Here is a 27,880-nt window from a genome sequence, read left to right on the forward strand (position 1 = left end):
AGGGAGTGAGTCTCAGTGACACTCAGAGGTGGCAGGCAGGTCGTGGGCAGCTCCTTGCTGACTGTTCCCTCCCTGTACTCGGCTCTCACCATGCACAGCGCCGCTCTCTGATTGACAGCTGCTCTCTCCCAAAAAGGGATTGAAATGAAGTTTATATAAGAGAACAGGAGCCAAGCCCCGCACACAGGACAGCACACACCCGGGCACAGCATGCACTGCCAGGCCGAGCTCAGGCTCACCTCCCCCGGGCAGCTGAAGGCGGCCAGGCGGCGCTACAAGTCCTTCATGATAGACGAGATACTGTCCAAAGAGACGTGCGATTACTTCGAGAAGCTGTCACTTTACTCCGTGTGTCCGTCCTTACTGGTGCGACCCAAACCGCTGCACTCCTGCTCCGGTAAGTTCCCAGGTCTACTGTACAGATCTATATGTGTCCTGTCTGTCTGTCTATCTATCTATCTATCTATCTATCTATCTATCTATCTATCTATCTATCTATCTATCTATCTATTTTTTGTCTATATATCTCTATATCATATCTATCTATTTATCTCTACATCATATCTATCTATCTATCTATCTCTATATCATATCTATTTCTTGTCTATCTAACTATCTCTACATCATATCTATCTATCTATCTATCTATCTATTGCTTGTCTATCTATCTCTATATCATATATATTTCTTGTCTATCTATCTATCTATCTATCTCTACATCATATCTATCTATCTATCTATCTATCTATCTATCTATCTATCTATCTATCTATCTATCCATCTATCTATCTATCTATTTATCTCTATATCATATCTATCGATTTATTTTCTATCTATATATCTCTATCTATCATATCTATCTCTTTATTTCATATATTAGATTTACATATATATCTATATTGTGTATCTGACATAGTATCTATAACATATCTATCCATTTCATCTGTCTCTTTATTTTATTTCATTTCAGTTATCAGATATACTATAACTATATTGTCTATATTCTATCTATCTCTGAAATCTATCTTATGATCTATATTTTATATGTTTCTACATTTATAATCTATTTCATATCTTACTATAATTTTGTCTGTATTAATTGTTCTACTAATTAATTGCTTCAAAGTCAATTAATCTGTATTAATTGTTTGTTTCTATGATCTCTCCCCGATTTATCTGTAGTCAGTGTGTGGGAATAGCGGTTCTGAACTGTGTGTATGTGTACACAGGGGTCACCTGTTATGTCTCTGGCTGCTCTATGTGATGCTCTGGATCCTGAGGGGTTATTATGTTACTATACTGCTGAGGTTATACATTGTTATCAGTAAATATTATCACTGTTTTGTTATCCTGTAGTTGGGTAGGAGGGAGTTGTGGTTCTTACGATAAGAGGAAGGGCAGAAGTGATGGCAAACAAATACAGAAATAAAGGAATTGCAGAAAGTGTGACCAGACTCCATTATATATAATTCACCATTTGGTGTCTTCTCATCTCCAGGGATGACATTTTAGATGTAGCTTTCTAAACCCTAGACCACTATATTACGACCCCTATATCTGCTCCTCACTGCACCTTATGCCATCCCAGAGCTGACACTTATACCTGCATCCCCTGCCTACCCAGAGCTGACAATTGTACCTGCATCCCATACTTCCTTAGAGCTCACACTTATACCTGCATCCCCTGCCTCCCTAGAGCTGACATTTATTCCAGCACCCCCTGCCTCCCTGGAGCTGACAGTTCTACCTGCATACCCTATCTCTCTAGACCTGACACGTATAACTGCATCCCCTGCCACCCTAAAGCTGACACTTGTACCTGCATCCTCGGCTCACTCCTACTGCCTATTTCACATATAATCCTGAGCAGAGGTCATGCTGGAGATGAAGGCAGTGACTGGGGAGGATTGGAAGCACTTGGTTCCCGTTGAATGAAAAGAGACCGTTGGGAAATAAAATCATCTGAGCACAATCGGTCTTTGTGTGAAGCAGCAGCATTTGTGAGCTGTCACTTGTCTGCTGGTGTAACAATGCAGCAGCCTGTCAGAGAGAGACGCAATGTGACTGCCAGCCATGCACTCCACTCTGGAGCAAGGATCTTTACTAGGAGAACTGGAGCAGGGTTCTGTACCATGTTCTTCGGAGCAGAATCCTGTACAATGTACTCTGGAGCAGGTTTCTGCACCATGTTCTTCGGAGCCGAGCTCTGTACCATGTACTTTTTGGACCAGGGCTCTTTAACATTTTCTCTGGAGCAGGGTTCTGTACCATGTTCTCTGGATCAGGGTTCTGTACCATGTTCTCTGGAGCAGAATCCTGTACCACATACTCTGGAGTAGGGTTCTGCACCATGTAGTCTGGACCAGTGTTCTTTACCATGTTCTTTGGAGCAGGGTTCTTTACCATCTACTGTGGAGCAGGGTTCTGTACCATGTTCTCTGGAGCAGGGTTCTATGATTTACATTATCTGAATCTTTATGTACAGTAAAGCCGGGATCTCTGTTTCTGCCAAATACTTTAAAATAACTCGTCAAAGAGTGGTGCCTCTTCTGCCTTCCCTAATACCATATAATGTGCAGGCCCATATAACTGAGCAGTTTTGAGCGGAACAGCTTCCTCTGCTTATGTTGACTGTTTAGTACGTCTATATTACATGGCAGATTAATGAAAACTTTAGATGACAGAATATATGTAGATTTATTTGTAACTGGTAGTAGTTACTCAAACTCAGAGGGATTAGGTGCGATGATCCTACATACAGTAAGAGCTGTATACAGCGTGTTTTATTAAAATGAATGACCTCTGCTCATTAGGGTTCAATTCACTTTGGAAGTCTTGATATACAGTATGTTAGTAACATTAAGAAGGAACACTTTAGGCACAAAGGTCAGGAAATTATAATGATATATGATATCTTCCGATGATTGTATGAACGATCTGATCCGCCATGATCGATGCAGCTGTCACTACTCCTGGCAGCAGTCTCTTCTTGGGGCAGGGTCTCTCAGTAATTGCCGGAAATAATATATATGTTTTTGTTCGATTCCTTGGTACAGGTAATAATTTGATACGTTCTTTTTTTCATATTTTTTCTAATTTTTCGAGCAGCTGCTTGTATTGTAGATGTGACTTGTCCAATTGTCGGGTTCCATGATTTCCCTCAACAGATCCTATCTCCAAACAATTTAGCAGTGGAATTATTATATACATATATATATATATATATATATATATATATATATATATATATGAAACATAGACAGTGTTCTGCTGTGCTGCATACATACAATATGGCACTGGCCGTAGGAGCTGACATTCTGAAGCACTCCATTACAGATCTGATGCATAGGTTACAATATTAACGCTAAAAACACTTAGATCCTGGTCCCTAACGAACAGCCCCTGATATTATATACCAGCAGCTGTATGGATGTGAAATGCTTGCAATCTCTTGTTGATGTCTTGTTTATACTCTACAGTTAGTAACTAGTTTCTAGTATCCAGTTATATTGTGTGTGCACAGGATAACTTAAGGAGCACCATCCATGTAAAAAAACCTTATTCATTCACAGATTCAACCAGCCCACTTACTTATTTTGTACCCTGTAGATGATAAGCTCATGTGGCCAGATGTGCTGTATGATACAGTTCCCATACTACCATGTCTACTATACGTAATTTACATGTAGTTTTTGGTGCAATATATTTTTATCTACAGGGATAAAAAAAACTCTTTTTTCAATACTCACTCCTAGTATTGGTCCCACTTTTGATTAAAACTGAAACACAAACTGAGTGAATCTCTGCAGCCTTCTGGATGCAACCCCAGAACCTTTGTTACTAGATTAAATTAAACAAAGATTCTATGGGTGGTCACTATGGGTAATAAAACCATATCTGTGCATAATTTGTTAACTGTTTTCAGAGTATTAAAAAAAGCAATGAAAACATTTTATTAATTATTTTACTATTTCAAAAGAGGGTTAATCAAAACAAAAGATATGATGATAATTGATCGCGATCCCACCAATTAGTTTGAGTCGTTTTTTATGCAACAAAACTCACAAACCAAACAATGTCCAGTGTGAACCAGTCCTGATGTTTTTATCTGTATTGTAGTTCAGCCTGTCTTGTCAGATAGTTACAAATCACACAATATGACACTTCTTACAGAGCAACAACCACCATAATATTTTATGAGTTTATAGGATTTATCTGCCCTTTCATGCTGAATTCACTAAACAAAACATAAAAGTGGCGATGACAGCTCATGAAATGGGACCAATGCCAGGATTTTACCTATTAGCACTCTGCCCTGATTCAGTAATTCATCCTTCAATTGATGTCTCATTTTTAACAAAACAAAGAGAAGCTTTAGGCTACTATGTATGTGTTAAACAGAAAGATAAAAATGAAACAATGCTTCTGATATAATGTGTCACTCCTACTGTTATTGTACAAGTTACTCGAAGCCTCTGTGACTTTTGTTAAAAATTATGGAATGTTTCAATGTTTTTTTTATCTTTTAGTATCTTGTTCACAATTTATCCATTAAAAATTGTTGTTGAACAATAAAAATTGTAACTAATAGTGATTTCTATTGGTACTCATGTAAACAGCATAACACAAAAGTTCTTCTTTATACCACAAATCTTCCAGATTTTCTACATACATTAGGGATAAAAGAAAATGAAAAATAAAAAATTACATACTGCCATCTACATATATTTGTTATGTAGAAAATACTTAAAAATATTGGAGATCTTAGATATTTCTCTCAATTCAATTCAAAATACAATAATTAGACTATAATTATTTCAAACATCATCCCACCATCCAAAAAAAGGTTTATGTGCATTTTTGTGTTTCTTTTCTTTTCTTTTCTTTTTTAATATGTTTTGGGTGGATTTAGCTATAAGGAAATAGGGAAAATAAAATATTCATTATATTTTGGGTATATGGCTTTTTTTCCAAAACACAGCTTGCACCCAGATTATTTTTGTAGTATATAAAAAGCAAAATAGCAAAATGTTTGTATAAAAAGAAAAGCAACATAACAACACTTTGAAAAATATGATATTTTCTAAAGCAAATCTTTATCAAAACTTTACAAAAACTAAACAGCATGTGTAAAATAAGAATGATACTTATTGAATTATTATTTTTCTCCATTATCATTGATTCTTACTTTGTTATGTAATTAATTCTCACTACTTTGACATTGATGATTGATAATTTGATATTTTATCAATAATCCAAAGGAGTTATTTATTGCTGCCAAACAGCGTTATGAGTTAAACTTTACTTGTAGAAGATCTGTATAATTAAAGAATCTAAGCGGGACATTAATCATAGAGGGTCTCAGGTTAACCTATTTTTGCACCTGGTATGTTCTTTTTTTTTTTTTTTTGCCTTGTGATTTATGATGGTTCTAGTTCTGCCTTAGTAAATGCGTTTTGGAATTGTCGCAAGTCCGATTTATTGGCGCCTAATTTTGAGTAAATTTGTCTCTAATTTTTACCCTACAAGGTAAATCTCATTTGAGACTAATAATGGAACGAGATTCAAAAAAGGTGACATAACCTTCAGGGCTTCATTTTTACACAAAACAGTATCATTGTGATGCAAATGTAGGGACTAAAAGTTGCAGATATTTAAGAAAAAAATTCCAGCTCAAATGAGTCTTTGCCTTTTTTATTGTAATGTACAAGAAATGGAGTCTGATAATATTTTCAGATCTGTACAATAAGATAATAATCACTCACAGAGTTGATCCCATAGGAAATGATGAAGTCGTTACTGGGGAAATTTTACATCTTAAAACTGCTCTGAAGTATTTTTTATAGTGCATAGATGTAATTTTTCATTTGGCAAACAAAAACCTATGTTTTTAGTAATGAAAAATGAAGTTTTTTTTGAAGCGCACCTGCTCAGAGTAGGTGCATTTTTCAGACTTTTTGCGCCTTTTTAGGTGCAAATTAGTGATAGATGCCAAGCAAGCATCTGTATAGCAGCTGCTCACTATGTCAGATGAGGCGCAGGGACTGAAAACCACTGAGTGCCAAACTTTGACGTGCGCCTGATAATGGTGCAAAAATGCACCAAATTAAATAACTGCACAGTGTTTTGTGCAAAAAAATGCCAAAAACTGTCTAACAAACTATGATCAATGTCCCCATAAATCTTTTCTCTGTTATATCCACTCAACCAGTTCTGGGAGGTAATATGATAATAAGCTTACAAAATAAACAATACAAAAATGAATAAAAAAAACTATTTTTCTGGAAAAATTCCACTGCCATTATAGATGTCGCTTTTGAAGAAAATCCAGAAGTAAAACCAGCAGTTTATTGAAGTACAACGCTTGTTTCAGATGAGCGTATTGTAACATGTCTATAACATAGATGTATAACAATACTTGAAATAATAATAATAATAATTCTTTATTTATATAGTGCACACAGATTACACAGCGCTGCACAGAGCTTGACAAATCAGTCCCTGTCCCCAATGGGGCTCACAATCTAAACAACCTACCAGTATGTTTTGGTGTGTGGGAGGAAACCGCATATATCAGTATTATATCAATATATGATAAGCGTTTTGTCCGTATTTGCATTCCGTGTTACTTATACTATACAAAGAATGCAGTTTATTTTCCTTAAAGCTAATAATATCCATGAATAGAAATATTAATGTAATACTAATGAAATATTGATAGAATACAGATAAATTCAGCATCTAGTTTTCTAAGAGCTTCTATACATTATAATGCATATGTATTCTGGAGACAAAACTAAAGCATGCAGCTTTTATCTTATGTGGATATGAAAACATGAGTTGGATATTACAGACCCCAAAACACAGATGTCAATATGCTCATTGGAAAAAGACATAAGATGGTTTCATGCAGATAAATTTCATGTGGGAAGTGCGGCCCATTGTCTGGGTGTATTTCATGGATTGAAAACAGCTCAGAAGTTAATCTAACAATTTAGAGAATTTTTAATGAAATGATGTACTTACCTTGACTATAAAGTCATAGCTTCAGAGTTTTTTGGACCAAACTTAACTTAACCAATTTTATAATTAGTTTATATATTGTTGGAACACAGGGGACTTATACTATTTTGTTTGTTAGTTTTTTTGTAAAATTAAACAACTATAAGGGTAAACGCAGTCTAAACATGTTCAGTAGAAAGGACTGGTAGCAAATATGAATAAGAAATCGATTAATCCATGTTTTAAGAATCAGCCAAAGACAAATTCCTGTTACTCTCCTTCAAAGTCCTAAGGCAATGAATTTGATTTTGCATATGAACATAAAGAAGAGAGGGGTCTAAAAAAAGAGAAGATCTGCTTTATTTTTAGCTGCGGGAGATAGGAGCTCAGTACCAGTGACTTTGGCTGAACTTAAGTCTTACTAACAACCCTTTACATTTAGAAGGGAATCCTGAACCGGCTCCATCGTTAATTGTGCACGTACTCTTCATATAGCTGGGCACTAGGCCGCCATGACATGATGTACATGAGCTCAGCAAAACTTATGGAAAATGGAACAACACCTATATCACACGTTAAATTTAGAACAGCTTCATATGCATCAAGGTCACCTGTTCCCCCTCTCGGGACAGTCCCTTGTTTTGGCTCCAAAGATTTTTTTTTTGCTGTTGGAAGAAATATAGAAAAAGTTACATTTATATCTTGATATAGTATCCTAGTGTACATAATGGTGTAGATCAGGTTGAAAAGCACAATATAGTATATTACAATACAAAGAGGGGATACATTTTTGGAGAAAGGAGAGCTGTGTGTTCAGGAACCCTTGATGGCGAATGCAGTTCTGATGTTTCTCTGCTTTGTAGATGAGGATTTACACATGTTCTCAACTGTAGTACAAACAATAAGAGGGCCATTTATTATTGTGTTTACGGCAGTTTTTTTTGTCAGTGTTTTTGTGCCTTGCTGCACCAGTTGCACCTTATTCATGAACTGTCCGCGCCACAATATTTGTCCATTTCCGACACTCATGACTTTTTTTGGGCGCACAACTTGGGGGCAGCTTTAAAAATCCCAACACTTTTCCTGCGCTTCTAGCTTCCTGAAACATTTTTTGGGGCACATTTACAGCGGCAAAAAGCTGGTCTACGGTGTTCTATTTCACCTTCATGAATGTGGAGACAGTTCTAAACCTTTTCAGTCCTGCCCCAATTCATTAACCCATTGCACCACAATCTTACATCCCAGTGTAAATTATAGCAGGATCCATACACCATAAACACAGACCATTCATCACAATTGATAAATGCCAACCAAAATATCTAGAATAATAAGGGAATAAGGAAAACTTTAATATCCACTGTCTTGAAGAACAGATATTTTATGAGCAATGTCAACCTAGACCTGTAGGTAAATCTAAAGGGTTAGGAAGAAATGTCAAAATACATTAAGTGAAATTAATAAGTTGTTGGTACAAATGTTTTCTACTGACATTACATACTTTACACAGCTTGTAATTCAGTTGTGTCAAATCTAGACAGAACTGGACTAAGGATAGATGCACATGAAGGAACCAATTATTGAAAAATCCTCATCTGTTTTTTCACTGATCCTCGTAATCTATAGTTGGTGAGTGAAGTTAACAAGTTCCGGTTAAATTGCGGTTGCAACATGGCAGTTTTTTATGACCAAATTGTATTCATATGGTTTTTCTTGTATATACTATAGTCTGTGGGAGACATTTATTACTGACTTTCTGACTTTTTTTGTGTTTTTTTGCTTGCTGTGCCTATTGCACCTTATTGATGAAGTGTCAGTCTATGAAGTTTTGGTGCACTCTTATAGCTGCTAAAAGCTGGTCTACAGAGTTCTGTTTCACCATCGTGAATGTGGAGTTAGTTCAGACCATTTTAGTTGAGTACCAATTCATTAACCCCTTGTGCCATAATCTAACATCCCAGAGTTATGTATTGTGCGTCAAAACACGAGCCTTGTGCCACAATTGATGAATCCCCCCCATATGAATTTTCCTTGAAAAACATTTAAAACATGCTTATGTATGCCGTCTATAAAAAGACAGTGTAAATGGATACAGGCCAAATGCAGATCTCTTTACTTGTGTCCAAGGCACAACAGTTCTTCTATTACATAATGTTGGATGCATCCAATAGAATGAATAGAAATAAATAGAATATTGTTGAATGCAGCATTTTTTATATTGCTGTCTGAAAACCTTAGTCAGAAACTGATGGACACAAATGTCATCATCCATGTGCGACAAAGTAAATCAGAAAGTTAAAGAACATTTACAGACCTTAGGTAATACTATGGCTTGAAGTAAAATAAATTTGATATTTCATTCATCTTCTTCTATAAATTTCATATTTTCAAAATGTCTTTTTACTATGCTTTCACGTCACACTCACAGGACATCACCTGAAGGTAGCAAACTGTACGAATAAGTCATTGGGTAACAGTAGGTGAACAGTAGGAGTTTGGTAAATGGGTATGAACTTTCTGTGTCCTGGTAGAAATATATGGCCACCTATCTTCTCACATGGTAGCTGTACTATATGCTTACATGCCCTGGCAATGAGTGGTTAGAATAGTTGTTGGCATCACACCTTGGGCCATATTCCATTAATGAATCTTTCTTCTGGCTGTGCTAGAAGATAAGTGACTTTCTACATGTGAACACACTCGAGGCAATGTCAGAAATGTGAACATGATAAACAAGATTTTATACTGACTTCAATCAGTTTTACAATGTTAGTCTCACTGACCTGGGAGCTAACATGATTCCATTCTTCAAATACAGGGACCGAAATCAAAGGCATCATCAATTTGTATGATTGAATATGTATGGATGATGGAGCATTATCATCAGGGAAATCACACTGTACGAAAATAATGTTTATTTTAAGAATTTTACCCTAAAAAATCTAGATGTTAAGCTTGACCCTCAACAACCTTAACAACAAGTCAGTTCTAGTGCTTAAGGGTATTTTACATGTACATATATATCTAACGTGTCACAAAGAAAAATGGGTTATTGTAAATAATCCATTGACCCAACAAATATTTATCTCAGAAAAATGATCTATTCTGCATAGCACTCTTCCAAGCAAAATGATTGTGAAATCCTTGAATATATTTTACAGTTTATTATAAGGAATAGTAACTTTGTTTCTAGAAAGATCATAATCTAGGAGGAAGATGCCCATTGGTCCTATTATAACAAAATATTTAATTTAATTATTTAATGATAAGGAAGTAAGGAACAAAATATATTAGAATGTGTTGAATGTTTCCCAATTAAAACACCATGATCAAGCTTTTATTTTTAGGAAACCATAGAAAATGTGGGCAAATTTTCTAGTTTCTTAACAAAGTAAAAATGGATGGGGGATAAATAAATTTACCCTTTCATTTATATTATATATTTCATTTAATTTATATTTTACTTGATCCTGATTGTCATCAACCAGTCACGTGCAAATATTCTAATATTTCAGCACTGTTATTGAGCTCCTTGAGCCATAATTATATGGGTCAATGGTACATTGTCAGTCTCAATGATGGGCAGGTATAATTATCGTGGGTGGCCATCTCATAAGTAACTTGGACACATGCACAAATGCTAATTGAAGATTTCAGCCTGTGTGAGAGGTCTAGAACTGGCAGCGCCGGAGATATAGTAGCAGGTGTCGATGTCAGCACATCTATATACAGATAATGAAACGTAATTAGAACAAAACTTATCGATGGGAACAGAAAGTCAATGTGGATTCTGTAGCTCCTCTCAATGTCATGCTCACACCACTAGGCTCAGGCCTGGAACCTAAGTCCTGCCTAATTTATCTAGGGTTTTAACCAAGTTTTTGTTGTTAAAAAGTGGTACATTTTGGTGCTGATGATTTTTACTAATAAATATGCTGGTTTTTACACTTTGTAAAGTGATGAAAAAGTGTACAAGGTGCAGCAGTCTGGCCTCCCAGGGGACAACAGATTTACTGGGATTTACTCCAGAATTGGAGTATGTTACATCGCTAATTAACGTCGGTTATTCAATCTTATGATGTATGGACAACCAAAGATGTAAATTTAGTACATTCTACTCCAATGCATGTCAGGAAAAGGCCTTATTCACACGACAACGAAAAACATCCATGTTATGTCCATTTTTTAACATTCAATTCAATTAATGGAACTTTTTCAATGCTGCTTTTTCTAACATAGCAGGCATCCTTTCAGTCTGGTCCATTTTCACAGATCATTCATAGACAAATAGAGAAGAATAGGCTTGGTTATGTGAATATAGCTTAAGACCAGTACTTAATCTGAGGTTAATTATTTATGCTGATGAAGAACAAAAAATAAACAGTGTAAGATCTATATAAAAAACTGTATATAATGTTATACTTTTAATTTGAGTTGCAATATTTTTCTAAAGAGAATACAAAATATTTGTTTCATTCTATGGCATAACTGTTTGTATTGGCTAGAATTTAGTTCAATTCTTCTTTCAATTTTTATTTACCTCTGTTTAGAAGAGATAGCAAATGTGAACCCACCACACTGTTAGTGTAAATAGAGGGGTTATCGCAATCGATTGCATTGTTCTAAATGAGCTGTTTACAGTGAAGTGAGCCCCTCGCTGCACTTTAGGGCTCTAGGGCACATGTGTAATGCTGCTGATGGATCAGTGTATTCTGTGTATTAAGTGCGGACGAGCGGCTGCTTTAATCTCCTCATGAAGGATCGTTCCCAGAGGCTGTGGGCTGGACACAGAGCCCAAAGTGAACTGGGAACAACTGCGGAATTCTCCCACAGTTCATGAAGTATGTGCCAGGGAGAGAACGTTATGCACCATTTACAGGAGGAGGATATTCTGGGACCATTTCTTCATGCTGCAAATTAAGGAATATTAAAATTTAAATAAAAGCAGTAAACTAAGGCATTGGCTAATATTAAGCCAGTTTCGATATGTTGGACAGTTTTGTAGATATGTACTGTAAATAATATTAAAGGGAACTCATCAATAAAAGTACAAAGTACAAAGCATGCCAAAAGGAACTCAGTGGGGCACATTTACTTACCTGGTCCCTGCACGATCCCCGAGGTGCATTGTCCACCGGAATACCCGTCTGCCACGATTCATGAAGATTGTGCGCCCGATTTCCTGCATGTGTCGCTTCCCTATCAGGTCCACCAGAGTTCAACATCTTCCTCCCAGTGCATTGGATGCGACACAAATTAATTTGTTAAATCCTGGGTGTTGTCCGATTTTGTCCGATCGTCCGTTGGCCCTCCCCCCCATTTGTGTCGTGTGAAAGCCGGCGTGATTGCAACACAATACAATCGCATGAGACGCAATCCCCGGCGCGATCCCAAAAACGTCTGAAAACCCGACGGAAATGCGGCCGCTGGACCTAAGTAAATAAGCCCCAATATGTTTCACTGAATATGTAAGATAATGAATTATTTTTTGTTGATTACATTACATTACTATCTGTGTACAGTCTGTGGATTAAAAATATAGAGAATAAGATATAACTGTGGTAAAATCTTATGAATAGAAGGAATCCGCCGGAATTGATAAATTTTAAAGGGCTGTACAGTTTTAGGTTTGTAAATCATAAACATAACCCATTGTTTCATATTAACCAAAATCATGGCCTTCAAGGCGAAGTATCCTGCATTATAAGTATGATTTGAGAAAATATGTAAACTGAATGTAGAGACATCTTGGTGCACATTCTGGTGCAGATTTGGTGTGGCCATGAGGTCTGGGTACAACCTTTCTTGGAGTCTACTGTCTATGAAGACCTAGTAGGTGGTAAAATGTTACTTGCTTCATTTTGTTTTGTAAAGCTCTTTTGAAGAAAACAAAAAAAATAAATGAATTTCCCTTTGAGGTTGGGATCACGCCTATCATGTTTACAGATTTCCAATGCATGGATTTCACTTCTGTGAGCTCTGCATAAATGAGAACAGGTGCCAACCAGGTTAATAGCTAGGAGTTATACCCTGAAAGGTATAGGAAAATGATTTAGAAATAAGGCAGTAGTGTTCATACAGACATATTACAGTATTCACTTCATATATGTCATGTGTATACAGATAAAAGAAAACAGAGAAGAAATGCCCCAGGTAGCAGAAGTGCATGGCTGCGACCCTCCCCTGCCCGTGCTCGAGCATAAACTGCTATTACCTTCAATGCTACTAGAAGAACATGAGGCAGAAACTCCCACGCAAAAAAAGGATGGCAACATGAGATTATGGACATCACCACAGCAAATAATAGATGTAATGATAGCCTCAGAGGCAGCAGAGATGTTAATGGATTTTCTGGGTGTTCCTTGGCACACTTCACTGCCAGAACAAATGAAAGGCAGGTACAAAGCGAGAAACCGATGCAGTTCAAGTCCCATTTACACTGAGCAAAGCATACAGCTGCCATCTGGATTGCAACCTGTAAGCTTGATGGACTTTAAAGAGAACCTACCATGCAAATTAACCCACCCAAAATATTTATTAAATACTATGATTAAAAGAATTGCCCTGCCTCCTTTTTCCTGATTGGCAGGTCTCACTGCTAGGACATGCTGTCATGTGGAACATTGAGAGAGATATCAGTCACATCATTGGCCACTTCATGTCATTTGACCAGGGTAATGTCACATAAGGTCCTGGTACATTTGCACAATCTACCCCATGTATGTATATGATCACAATAAATTACAACATGCCTCAATGGAGGACGGGGAGGGGCACGCTGTAATTTCATGTGATCAGATACATACATGGGTAACCGTTGCAAATATAACAGGTTAAAGGACCTTAGATGACATCACCCTTGTCACATGACATGTTGAGAAGAGGCATGCAACATGAGGAGCAGTAGAAGGGGCCGAGTGAGGAGGGCACGCCCCCTCTGATGCCAGGTAATCTAATTTATAAGGCTGCGTGCATGTATGTACGTCTGTCACACCGTTGCAATTACAATCACCAAAGTTTGCACAGCTACTCCCTGTGACCAGGTAAGGCATAGACTAGGTTTTGAGCTGAAATTTTCACCCAGCGCTTTCCAAAATACACTTATTAATCACCATCTACAGGAGCCTTATTTTAGATAATATGTTAGGTAATATGGATAGAGAGAAAGAGAGAGAGGGAGAAAGAGAAATATATATAGAGAGAGACATAAGTAGAGAGATATATAAACACAGATAGATATAGAGAGGTATACAGATAGATACATAGATATAGAGGCAGATAGATAGAAAGATATATAGATATAAAGATAGAGATAGTTATAGAGATAGATAGATAGATAGATAGATAGATAGATAGATAGATATAGAAGCAAAAGATCTAGATAGATAGATAGATAGATAGATAGACAAGAAATAGATATGATATAGAGATAGGTAAACGATAGGTAAACGATATAGAGATAGATATGATGTAGAGATAAATAGATAGATATGATATAGAGATAGATAGATAGATAGATAGATAGATAGATAGATAGGTAGATAGATAGATAGATAGATAGATAGATAGATAGATAGATAGATAGATAGATAGATAGATAGGTATAGAGATGGATAGACAGATAGAAAGATAGGTAGGTAGATAGATAGATAGATAGATAGATAGATAGATAGATAGATAGATAGATAGATTTTGCTACCCTTTCTATTTTGTTATAACTAAGAGCTACTATCATGGGCAATGCCAGATAAAGTTAATTTATGGTGATGAAAGGAAAACCGTTTTTAACTATAAGAAGGGTGTCAGTTAGTTAATAGGACTACATGGGAATTGGTCACTTTCTGTATATGTGAAACTGTGGTGACAGGTTCCCTTTAAATAGGAGCTTTGGTTCCCTTTGTATCCCTATAAACAGGGATAGACCACATGCCCTGATGTCAAACAGGGACAGGAATAATAATAGTAATACAATATGTGTTGCATAAAGAGATTAGGTTTTAGGGTACATTCTCACAGCCGTGTGCTGGAGGTGAGGAGGAGGTGACCCCTCCATAGTAAACAGCGGCGTACGGCCGCACACTCGCTAAAAGATAGAGCATGCTCCATCTTTTTGCGGTGTATGGCGCGGATCGGTGCCACACATGTGTGGCACCGTACCACCGCTGGGCCGCCATTGCAGTCTGTGGGGCCGTATAAGCGGCTGCAAATTTGCGGCCGCATGTACATCCCCATGAACGGCCGTGTAAATGAGCCCTTAAAGCGTATCTAACTTTACAACAAACTTTACAGGAGTGTGCACATGAGGAGTGACACTGTTATAAAAACAGATTATAGAAGAAGGTGGGAGGATGATAGAGAAACACTTCTCAAATCACTAGTAATCTTCTAGTGATGTTTACACAATAAAGATAATTTTTAAATCCTTATCTTACAATTTTACACAGTTTAATTGCTGTTTTAGCTCCTATAACTCTATGATGATCAATGGGGATTCTCTAAGCACATTATGCACATATGCACATATTTCCCATACCGGACCTCGTATCATTGGACTGAACTGATATGTTGAGTTTAGACTAATGATACGAGGGTCAGTCCAGTAAATCTCTCCTCCAGAGTTAATTTCCCTGATAGCCCTCGCTTGTGGTCTAGCAGCCTTACTATTGCATGATATATCACAAAGTTTATTCTAGTCACAAACGCAGTTTGTTTAAAAGTTAGTTACTATTGCTTTACTATTGCTATATGCTTTACCTAAATCAGTTCGGGTTAAATAAACTGTGGGAAAACAATCATGTTTTCTTGCTGATCTTTTGGAAAGATTTGTGCAAGTAAAACAGTGGCCGAAAGTTCACCTGTGCTGTGTTTATGACTCAGCGCTAACAGTTTTTTTCAATGCTGCTACTTATGACAAGTTCATTATATTCAATCATAAAAATCTAATTATATGTTTACCATATTTAATTACAAAAATCCAGCTGTGCATGTATTATAATTTTATGATGACAAGCTCCAGGAGAAGAATCATTAGCATTGAAGCAGCATTTTTCATCCCCAGAGAATCACTTAGGTTGCAGGTGGAGACATGCCACCCAGATTGGGCTGAGAATCTCATGTACGCTCCTTTTACACACCATGGGCACATAATAATTATCACAAGTACAGAGGATTTTTAGGATGGAACATGATGCACAATGGGGCACATTTATTAAGGGTTGTGCGCCAGTTTTCTGTCAGACTCTGCACATTCTTTTAAGTGCAAACTACAGGTGGCATCGGATTCAATAAGAAGGTGGCCCAGAAATCCTGAATCTGGTGCCCTCTGCACAGTACACAGGCAAACTGCATATAGTGCAGTTTGCACTTTTGTTAGTAAATGTGCCCCAATGGCTTTACCAATGTGCAGTACGTCTTATCCAATATTAATGGATCTGATAAGTAATGGATTATCCTGGAATATTCTGGATTATGGACTGTCATATAAAAGAAAATTTAAGTCATCTACAGCCCACAATAAACTGTTCATCAAAATGTGTGGGAATTCATTAACATTGATAAGTCTTCTCAGAGACTTACATCTCTGAGCATGTCACCTCTGAGCCTCTGATCGGCTGCAACGTGGTCAGATTATAACTGCTAGTAAATATTGGTGAAGGGGGGATTAACACTTCCCCACTGGATGTAAGATCAAGTAGATCAGCTGTTTTTTTTTACCATATAGTCATATAATGTCTTATGTATAGAAATCTTTTTAGGTGTACAGTAGCGGGTGTAAAGGAAGTAGGTATAATATACGCCTGTAACATCTGTTCTCGCTTAGGATTAGATGATGTTGTATTTACATGTATTCAGTGGCTTTTTCAATAATTATAGATCCCCATTTTGTTAAACAAGTTCTACTATTGCAGCACATGCTAGTTACCGAAACCGATGCTGATGATAAGTTGACACAATCAACAATCAATGATATTGTTCATTTAGTGACCTTAAGAGATGGTTCCATAATCCCACTGAAAGAATAGTGCCGCCTCATATTTTGCTGCAACCTCCCTGACTATTTGTCATGAGCAGTTGGGTATGTAGACAATCAACATTGCACTATTACAGATAAGGTATTAATGATTGCAATAGGCAGTGTATTTGAAAACCCACAGCATCCAGCAGTCCCTAAGAATATTTGGCCTTAAGAAGATGCCATTCCGGTGTTGAAATGCGATGTCTATTGCACTAATAAATGTCTTATGTGTATTATTCCAATCAAAAAGTATTGTTACATAAAGAAGTATTGTAGGGAAATAACATAAAATTGCCTAATATTAATTATCATTAAGGACCAGTTAACATCTCTGTTATGTCTTCAGTTATTTCCTTCAGTAACTGTGGTTTCACATTGGCGTTTTTTTTCACATCAGTGATTTTTCACTGATGCCTTACTGACCCATTATTTTCAATGGGTTTTTTCTCACAGTTGAGTCAGTGAACTCAAAAAGAACAAATTCGCTGATGAGGGAAAAAACTGTGTGAAAAAGCCCATTGAAAAAATGGTTCAGTAAGGCATTGGTGAAAAATCATTGAAGCCAGGGAGAGAAAACCAATCTGTATGTGTCCATAAAATGGGTTCAGTGAAAAATCAGTGATGTTAATAAACACGCCAATGTGAAACCACCCTTAATTAAAGCCAAAGTCAGGAGTGATTGAACATAGAGAACAAGTACAAGTCTTTCCATTATGCCTTATCTATGTCTTGTCACTAGAAAGATCTGCACCTTTTCTGTGTGTTTGACCACTCCAGTTTTTGGCTAGTGGTGATGATTATGAAGAGGCCATAAAGTATATGACCAGCCTAAAGAGCCTGTATATAGAGCAGTATGAAGGCAGTACCATGTACACTTTATATAGTACAGTATACAGTATATACAGTATACATAGCACTGCCTGCATACAACTTCGTTGACGACTTTCAAATCAGACTGGTATGTGAAATGTATGTGTTTGTATGCTTGGTTGCTTGCTGAATCTTCTAAAGTTCATTAATCTTCTATATTCAAACTCTTGACTTCCAAAACAGAACAGGTTGTTTTTGCCCAGGAGGCAGTTCAATCTCTTTAGTGATAGATGGTTGAGTCTTAAAGGAAATAATTCTTTGTGGATGCAAACAAAACGGAGTTACTAATGTTTCTTGTTTGGCCCTGAAGATCCTCGCTGCTAGAACTTGGACGCGCACCATGCTCTGAGCCAACTGTAAACTGCTGTGAACACATTAATTCAAGGCCTTTGTCAATTGCAGCAGCTGTTAATTTATATAAGCGCTAGCGATGACACTATTATTAGGGTTTTATAATTATAAGGGGAGAAGTGATGATGCTGAGGGAAGTGTTTCTCCATGGAGAAGTCACAACTCTCATTATATGAAGAAATCATTGATCTCAAAACCTTTATGATATAATGAAGATTTACTTACCTAATTGGTAATTATAAGGGAGAAGTTGTGATGCCAAGGAAAGTGTTTCTTCATGGAGAAGTCACAACACTCGTCATATGAAGTAATCATTGACCTTATAAGCTTTATGATATAAGGAAGTTTTATTTAAGTTTAATTTAGAAAACCTCAAGTCACAGAAAATGACACTGCTTTTATTAACCTGGACCATAATAGAGTCTTCCATTCTGTGTTCATGTTGACAGGCACATCACCTCTTCGGTCATATCCTCTCCTCTCTGTCATCAGTCGCCAGCCTGGTGTCCTAAGCCACATTGTTCCCTCAACGTCCACCTCGCCCATTCAAGTTCTGTCTCCCGTACATCTCTCTCCACCATGTGCACGCTCTGAGACACCAGCCAGCGAAGCTCCACAAAGCAGCGAATCAGAACTTGAACAATCAGCTCCTCGTGTCAAGAAGCCACGCCGTAGCAGAACCATATTTACAGAGGTTCAGCTGATGGGGCTAGAAAAGAAATTCCAGAAGCAAAAATATTTGTCCACTCCAGACCGGTGAGTACACATGTAACTTGAGTTTTATTTAAACCATTGGCAGTCGCGCCAACAACTATGTGCTATTATAAGCAATAGCATCAGACAGTGTACGATGATCTATAATCATTATGAAATTTAGGGGTTAATTTATATGATTCTACATTTGGGTGTAAATGAACCCACCTTTACACTTTCCTTGTATTGTTTGGCTGTGCTGTTACCAGCCAGAAGGGGTTCAGAGAAACCAGTGTCCACAGACTTGTATCCTTTCTATCTGTAACTTGCCTCCCTATGTTTCACAAGTTTAAGGGCTCAGAGGTCATCTGCACTGAAGCATTCTGAAAAGTACAGTCATAAAATATAAAATATTCAAGACCAGACAGTCATATTACACTGTTCAAAGGCTTCCCCGGTTATCAGTTAAGCGGCAGTGCATTTCCATGAGCTTAAATTTCAGCACTTGAAAACTTGGAGGACAATCCTCTCCGAGCAGCAGGCATCCTGCGACAATAAATGATTCTATTCACTTTCATTTCATACTTTTTTAAGGAACGCAATTTCTTTGGTCTGTCCACATTCCCTGCCAACCTAACGATACTCCAGCTGTTTGTGGCTTAAACTGTTCTCCAGCTGCACGGTGATGTCAGCCTGCAGCATGGCCAAATCCCATATACAGCTCTGGCATCTGAGTTGGCACAAGTACTCAGTATGAAAGATCAATCAGTCTGCCTGTGACCCACATGCACAAGATCTGAAGCATTTGTACAAATAGAAAGAAACCACTGTAGACTGAGACATTTATTATGGTAAATTTCGAGCTCCCGTATTGTGAAATGTCACATCAAAACTTTCTTTAAAAGTAAACCTGCTGAGATCCAACTGATATATTATCACATATATGCGTTCTTCTTTTAGTGCTCTGATGATACAACCATCCAGTCCCAAATAACTGTAAATAACTGGAGACATTTTGCAAGATATATATTCAGTTATAGTTTCACAACAGCCAGAAAGGTTATTGGCTATTGGCAGGGTCGTCTCCAGGTTTCATTAGGCCCCTGGGCAACTGAACCACAGTGGACCCTTTTGCAGTGAACTCACGTGGTGGCATTAAAAACAGCTCCTCATTGTTATTTTATGTAGGCCCCCCTTACCCCCATGGATTCCTTATGGCCAGTTTTATGTGGGCCTCCCTAACAGCTCTGGGCCCCGGCAATTGTCCAGGTATGCCCAGTGCATGCGCTGGCCCTTGCTAGTGAGCCATACTGTGAACACATAATAATAACATACCAAAATACCATTGCCTTATGGAGGGGCAGATTAAGACTGCCATGTGATAAATATTATAGCATCTATAAGCCTGGAATTCACTTCCTACACATGGTACTAGAATTAAGCTTCTTGGGAAATGGTTCTCAGTAGGAACAAATGTATGAGCATTTCATGGGTAATGGTCCTTATGAGTATTAAAATTGTTGGAAGGTTTGGGTGGCCATGGGCCCCTTAGAAAGCTGGGGCCCCAGGTTACCACCCAAACATTAAGTACTCAAATAACACCATGCAGTTTCCTTCTACTTGTCCTTCCGCTTTTTTAGTTTAATGACCACAGTCTGTGTAACATAAAGGTAACCTACTGCTTAAAACTTCTCCAAAGTTTTGGCACTTACCGATCCACTTATTTTTCAGGCTGGACTTAGCTCAGTCCTTGGGTTTGACACAGCTACAGGTTAAGACGTGGTATCAGAATCGAAGAATGAAGTGGAAAAAAATTGTAAGTCTAGTGTATTCACTGTAAATTGCCATAGATGTAATGATTTTACGTATGTTGAATACAACATATAATCAGTTAAAATGACTGTAGATTAGTCTGTGAATGAAGAATATAAAGACAAAAGCTGTTTTGTGTTGCAAAATACAAAAGTATAATATAATATTAGTATAGACATATTGGCAAAAAAATTAGTTATCATGACTAGTGGATGCCAGGAAATATGTTTAATGCATGCTCCACCAAAAGACTTTGTTATAGGATCCCCAAATGGTGTTTGTATCATCTTATGGATCACCAAAGCCCAGGTAGAATTTGTACCTCTTCACCCCCCGTTGTTAAACCCTTTTTTGTAACTATATTTAAAGAGGTCTTTCATTAATGACGCAGTGCCAAATGTAAGATGTAGAATTGGCACTCTAAAACTAAAAGATGTTATGAACCAGTGCAATACAGTTTTTAATAAGCAAACATTTACTTTCCTAGGTTCTCAAGGGTGGACAGGAGGCACCAACAAAGCCAAAAGGACGCCCAAAGAAAAATTCTATTCCAACTTCAGAGGAAATTGAAGCTGAAGAGAAGCTGAAAAGGCTTGCTCAAGAGGCTGAGCTTGAGGCAGAAAAAGCTGAAGAGGAGCAGGAAAGTTTACAAGGAAAAAATCAGGACGAACAAATACTCGAAGGAAATGAACTTGAAGAAAGCACAAAACTAGTGCCAGAGACACCTACCACCACATCCACATCACAGCTAAGCATCTCAACAAATGACAGAGGATGCTCCAGCTAAAAACAATATATATAAAAGACACTATGCGTTCCTCAAGAAAGTACACCAAGCTGCACCCAAAGTTTCTTGGGGTTTACCGGTGTGTGCTCAGGAATTACTCTATGTGCTAACCCTGGCCCTTAAAGGGAATCTTCCCCCCACGTCCTTTTATCTAGTAGAGAAAAGGTTAAAGCCACATGGAGGAGGGAAGAGAATGGAGGATCTCTGTGACTAATGGGGTCTGTACAGACAAGACTGGGAATTTTTGCTGTGTTTGGAAAACAATTGGACAGTGTATATATAGTGTTCTTTATTATTGTGCCAGAAACTGCAGTGGAAAGGGTGTAAAAAAGCCAAAGCACAAGGGAAAGAAGCTGCTTTCTCAGTATAACTTACTTAAGAATGCTTTCACATTAAGTGCCTTTTTGCATGTTAAATCTTGTAAAACAATCTTTATTTGTTAATTCATGACAACAGTCATTTAATCTGTTCCCTATCGAGAACTAGGGCTTAAATTCCATAAAATGGGGAATAAGAGGCTGCCATCAGACACTGCACAGAGCAGACGTTCTCTCAGTAAACCAGGTTTTTGTCTGGTTTACCAGCTGGTAAGTCACAACATAAAGCCAAGAAATACAAATATATCCAAAGCATTTCTATGGTCACAAAACATTAAATTGGTGTGGTTTATCATGTCTTGCACACCAAGGCACGAAAAGAATCTAAATTTCTGGTGCAAGCAATGTAGTAGTGACATCCTGACTTTAAGTGCCTCAGAGTAGAAGATGCTCCACATGTGCTGTGACCATCATCAAGGACTCAATGTTACTCTAACGTAGGTAATGCTACTATTGAAAGTAGCTGGTTAAATCTTAAATTTGAACGATATTTGGGGGCTTTGACTGAGGAAATGTAATGTTATTAAACCTTACCAAATGACATCCAAAGAAGAGAGCAAAAACACTGGTGTTGATTTTTTTGAATGTATTTTTAATTGTCTAGGAAAGGGTTTAAAAAACAGCCAATACAAACCTTTAAAGAGGTTGTCCTCTTTCAGCAAATAATTGATATTGTTTGTATAATGAAAAGGTCTACAATTTTCCAATATCCAATTCCTCGCCATTTTCACGATCTCTGTTTGCTGTCATTCTATAGAAAACTTCAAGGTTTCCTTCTAGTAGATATATTTAAGAAACACCATGTGTTGGACACGCAGGTGCATATGCTATTAGTATCACACAGCTCTTATTACTTTCTATGATATAAAGGCCTGTGTGCCTGCATGTCCCTCACAAGACCATGTACAGATTTCTGTCCACTGGAAGTAAACATAGAAACTTTTTATAGAATGACAGCAAGCAGAGATCTAAAAAAAATGAGCAATTGATATAGAAAGTATATTGGAAAAGGGGACTTTTCTTTGCATAAACAATATCAATTATAGGCTAAAACTGGACAACCCTTTAAATTTTGCTGATGCTTTGATAATCCTGCAGAGATTAAATCATGTACAGCATGCAGATGACCTCTCCAACCAACCCCTTGCTTCAGAGGGGAAGCAAATGAAGGGTTGGTAACCAATGAGGCAGGTTAATTCTAAACATGAAGTTATCACCGCAGTACTGGCAGCAGCGGTCTAGTATCTGATATATAGGATTTCATTTTATACTACTTTCTCAACAGACCTGAAAACATTTGCTGTCAATAAATGGTAAAACATCTTAAAGACCATTTTCATTCATTCTTTTAATGGAGAGTGTTTCATTGACACTGATGCAATCAGTGTCCTTATTTTTGGATGGGCAATTCTAGGAAGTCAGCTTCAGCCCAGGACCAACCATAGGACAATAGACAGATTCATATCCCTGAAACCGTGCTTACTACACTTTCTACTGTCAGATGGTTGGTCTAGACTGGAAAATAAAACAGACTATAAGAGTTTTGAGAAGGAAATCCTTATTCAGCCTCTAAAATGTGTATCCATTTAGCTTCATTCTGCTCTCCCATAACATGTTGAAACCTCACCTATTCATGGCTTAAAATAGCCTCTTGATGATGCAGCTACAACTCAGTCTTAATCTCTGTGTATGGTCGCAACCATTGAAAACAGAGGTGAATGGGACTTTGGTTGTTTCCAGTTGTCACAAGGTTTCCCCTTACTCTTAGATAGAGTGGATTATACATAATGGATATAATAAAAACAAACCCTCTGTTGGGTCAGGAAAGGTTAGCAGTCTCTGACTATAAATAAGAATGTCCCTATACAATGACAAAGAAAATTTCAGAACTTATCATATAATTTTTTTTAAAATTAAATTATCACATACACCAAAAAAAATTTGTCTGGGGCTAAAATGATTAAATATTCAGTTCCACCTTACTTACAAATTCAACGTACAAACAAATCTACAGAACCTGTCTTGTACGTAACCTGGGGACCGCCTGTATATACAGTATATATATATATATATATATATATATATATATATATATATATATATAGAGAGAGAGAGAGAGACAGAGAGAGAGAGAGACAGAGAGAGAGAGAGAGAAAGAGATAGAGTACAACAGTCACAGTGCCCTGATCTATGCGTAAGCGTTCCTGGTTTATCAAGCTGGATTTTGATGGTAGATTTCCTTTTATTCTTTCAAAATTAAAGAAAAATCATGAGAAGCAGCTCATTCATATTCACCATCCGTGTGCAAGAGACAGGCTCAGGAACTGTATTTGTGGCCAATTCACCTCTATGTGCCTTTCTAAGATTCCGTTCATGTTAAATTTAAGCCAAAGAGTGACCTGTAGCCTTAAAGTATTATGCTAAAGTCAAAAGTCAACACTCAGGGTTTATCCCACTTATATAAAAGGATGTGTCTTCATGACATGGTTATTTTGATATGCATGTATAAGTGTGAAATGTTTTTGAGAAAGTAAAGTAAATATATTGCAACTTTTTATAACAGAATTCTGAAGTAAGAAATTGATCAATGTTCCACTTATAACACTGATTCCTCACCATGTAAATCTTCTTGTAAGCAATGACTGAGAACAATTTTGTATCATAGTCTGCTTGCGAATAATTAAACGGATGAACACTGGGCTGTGATTGGTTACTGCGGGCAATAAAGGCGGTAATTAATGATTTGTTCTTTCTTTAGTTTCAGCAGTGGCAGGTGGCTACATGCAGGTTTTTCCATATATTTGTATGCACATAGAAGGGTTTTTAAATCAGATTTTGTGTCATCAACTTGGTTTCATTCTGTTTGTTGTTTACAATCAGAGGGTGACATTTACAAGTCAGTTGTGAAGAGTGAAGAGATAAGATACATCACAATCAGTCAAAAATTGTATCATTTGTTTTCTGTTGTGACCTTTTAAAGTTATCTGAAGTCAGGATACTTTAGCAGTGCTATGTATCAGTTTGCCGTGTCCTTTTTTTTCTTTGTCTCTATTTTGCAGGTTTTTTGATTTTTTTGAGACTTTTTAGGTGAATTTATGGAACTAAGCATGGGGTCAGTTATACTTCCTTTTGCACCAAAAAAGTCTACAAGTTGATAAAAAAAAGCAGCAAAATAAAGAAACATCTGTCTTGGAAAGATACATTTAGGAACACTTCAACAGACACACCCTCCAGCTCACTTCTTAAGGGGAAGTCAAAAAAATACACAAAGCGAAAAAAAACAGGTCAAAATAAATGCATGTCCCCCAATAATAATAATTTACATAAAAACTGGAAACCTTTCTAATGGTGTTATTGCCAGTGGGGTCATAGTGGATAGTTTCAGAACTTCTTTGAAGTGACCCTTTCATTTTTAATAACTGTAAGATTCCTTCTCAGGTGTTCAGTGCACAGGATTATGCTTTAAAAACATAGAATGTTTAGATGCAATATTCTAGGTCAAATAGTTTTATAGTTGATATTTATAGTAGTCAGACAAAAGATTTGTATGACAAAATTCTAATTGTTTTATATTTAGTATAACTATGACCAACTTTAGCTGTAAAAAACGTAGTAAGTCATTACTTGGTCATGGGGGAAATTAATTGTCAAGTAATTGCTTACACATTTCAGGCAATAACAATCTATTGTATCTGGAAACCTTACACTGACATTTTCCTGGCAAACAAAATGCTTTCTCCAAGGCTGCAATATACAAAATCTTAAACATGTTATCTTTTAATCCATACAGCACAGAAAATGTTAATAGTAACTTAATCTATGAAGCATTTTATATCGCGGAAATAATAATAGTTTAGGTGATAATAGTAAACTTTGTAAATATACTTCCTTAAGTGAGTCTTCTCTGTGCCTTTTTTCTGCCTTGTCTCCTGTAGTGATCATTGTATCTGAAAGCTTTCTGAGGTACACCCATTTCATACGGATAAGAAGACTGATGGTTAATTCTTTCCATAGCTAAAGAATATTTCCCTTGATGATTAAGCTCTGTAAGATGATTAGACTATTAAGGGACGGTGTGTAAAGAGTTATTACAAACTCTATCAGGTTCCTAGGACAAAAAGCTTATTTATGCAAACTGTTTAAATAAGAACGAAAAGCAGGAGGAACATATTTATATAATAAAGTATACCGTACTATTATCATCTGCACTATTCAATTATAACATTTTGTTAAAAGTTTAGTTGCATTTAATTTCTCTCCCAGCTTAAAGCAATAAAACAAACAAAAAACACATTTTATTTATATGTCTCACTAGCGTGCATTTATGATAAATGCAGACCACTGGTTCTGTGTGTAAATGTCAGGTAGGGCTAACCGTACATATTTTAAACCCATGTGTATCACTGACTTGAAATAAGATTTATAATAAAATATCTATTTTTAAACAAAATATGGGATTAAAGTATGGAAATATGTTTTGTGTTTTTTTTCACTTAGAATGGACATGACAGTGAATGATTGATGGACATTGTAAATCAGAAGTATTAATAATTAAAATGTCATTATATTGATCTGACTTCTCATTACAGGGAAAGCAGAATAAAGGGATGAGCTCCATCTAATCCTGTGTCAGAACAGCATTGTTAGTTAAATCCTCTAGATCTTTTACAAGAGTTTAAAATAGAAAACATAACAATAATATATAATCATAATAACAATAATATAAACACAAAACCAAATGTTGATTATCCGTCTACTGTTAAAGAGGACTTGTCACCCATAAAAAAGGCACTAGCAATACCCCATTTTTGGCAGTAATAAGCTGATTCATACAATTTTTCATGATTCATACAATTACATTTTATATCTATTATTATTATTTATTATTTTGGGCAGACATGTAGTAATAATATATTCATTATGACCCCATGATGAGGTATTATATAAAATAAACTGTAATATATGATATTGTAATTGAGCATTATGTATTGTAATTCCATAATATTTCATTATGGGGACAATATGTATAATATATATATTCTCCCATATTCCCAGATATCTTTTACTATGCCATTAACCATAAAAGAGGATTATTTTTATATTTGAATAGGTTAGAAATTGAAAAAAAAAAGAATACAACTCTTGATTTATAGTTGAAGGAGTGCTGTTTTTTAAAAAAATATTTACAAAGGAGTATATGAGTGGGGTATTTTTAGACGTATTTGATTCCTCGGCACTGATGAGCGGTCTATGAATAAAAAGAGATAGATGAGCGTATAAAAATTTACCCAGGGTATCTTCTTGTGTGTAATGAGTATCTATGCAGAGGACTCACCTCGTGGGTTTGTTTATACGTCTCAAGAATCACAGATGGGTCATCTATGTTTCTCCTTGGGGAGATATCAAGAATGGTTCACCCCAGTGTGAGTGACTGTCTGTGGAGTCAATAAAGGAAAGGTAGATAGGAAATACGTGTGGAGTACATAGAATGAAAAATCCAGGGAGGAGTGATGGATGTCCGTATGGGCTTGGGTCTTGCTGTTAGTCGTAAAAAATCCCTAGGTTAGAAATTGGACATTGGACATTTTGGGCATTTTTTGTTGTTCTCATTTATTTTATGATGCAGTATAGTGTATATAAACTGCATTCCTATTTTAACCTGCTTCTGTTTGTCTGTTGTACAATACAGTTGATACCAGTTGTGTATAGAAAGGACAAAACTCAGGACTCTTCTATACATCCTGACCGGCACTATGGCATAATTGTATATCACACGTCGGCAAAGAGTTAAGAAGACATAAATACATATAATAAAATAATTCTCTGAAGAAGCCCTAACGCTATAAAGGTGCAATGAGAAAGTTTTACATTTACTAAAACAAGAGGTAGTGATGCTTTTTTTAAATTTGTTTTTATTTTACTTTCCTCATTTCAAATGCCATAAATTATAGTATGGTGCTTTGTTGCAGGACACTT

General features: G+C 36.6%; 1 protein-coding gene across 1 annotated transcript; it reads left to right on the forward strand.

Annotated features, from left to right (window-relative positions):
• BARX2 (BARX homeobox 2) lies at positions 1-26,460 on the forward strand. Its single transcript, XM_072156705.1, has 4 exons — positions 1-397; positions 18,685-18,991; positions 20,660-20,744; positions 21,228-26,460. The coding sequence occupies exons 1-4, from the start codon at positions 211-213 to the stop codon at positions 21,525-21,527; spliced, it is 879 nt and encodes a 292-aa protein (XP_072012806.1). The 5' UTR covers positions 1-210; the 3' UTR covers positions 21,528-26,460.
• The last annotated feature ends 1,420 nt before the right edge of the window (positions 26,461-27,880 follow it).

The sequence above is a fragment of the Engystomops pustulosus genome, chromosome 6 (assembly GCF_040894005.1).
Source record: "Engystomops pustulosus chromosome 6, aEngPut4.maternal, whole genome shotgun sequence".
NCBI lineage: Eukaryota > Metazoa > Chordata > Amphibia > Anura > Leptodactylidae > Engystomops > Engystomops pustulosus.

What these genes read in the sequence shown, in the direction of transcription:
- BARX2 (XM_072156705.1), top strand. Translation starts at nt 211, where the DNA reads ATGCACTGCCAGGCCGAGCTCAGGCTCACCTCCCCCGGGCAGCTGAAG. An exon ending in TATTTGTCCACTCCAGACCG is followed by an intron (nt 18,992 to 20,659) that starts GTGAGTACACAT and finishes CTTATTTTTCAG; the next exon opens with GCTGGACTTAGCTCAGTCCT. An exon ending in GAATGAAGTGGAAAAAAATT is followed by an intron (nt 20,745 to 21,227) that starts GTAAGTCTAGTG and finishes TTACTTTCCTAG; the next exon opens with GTTCTCAAGGGTGGACAGGA.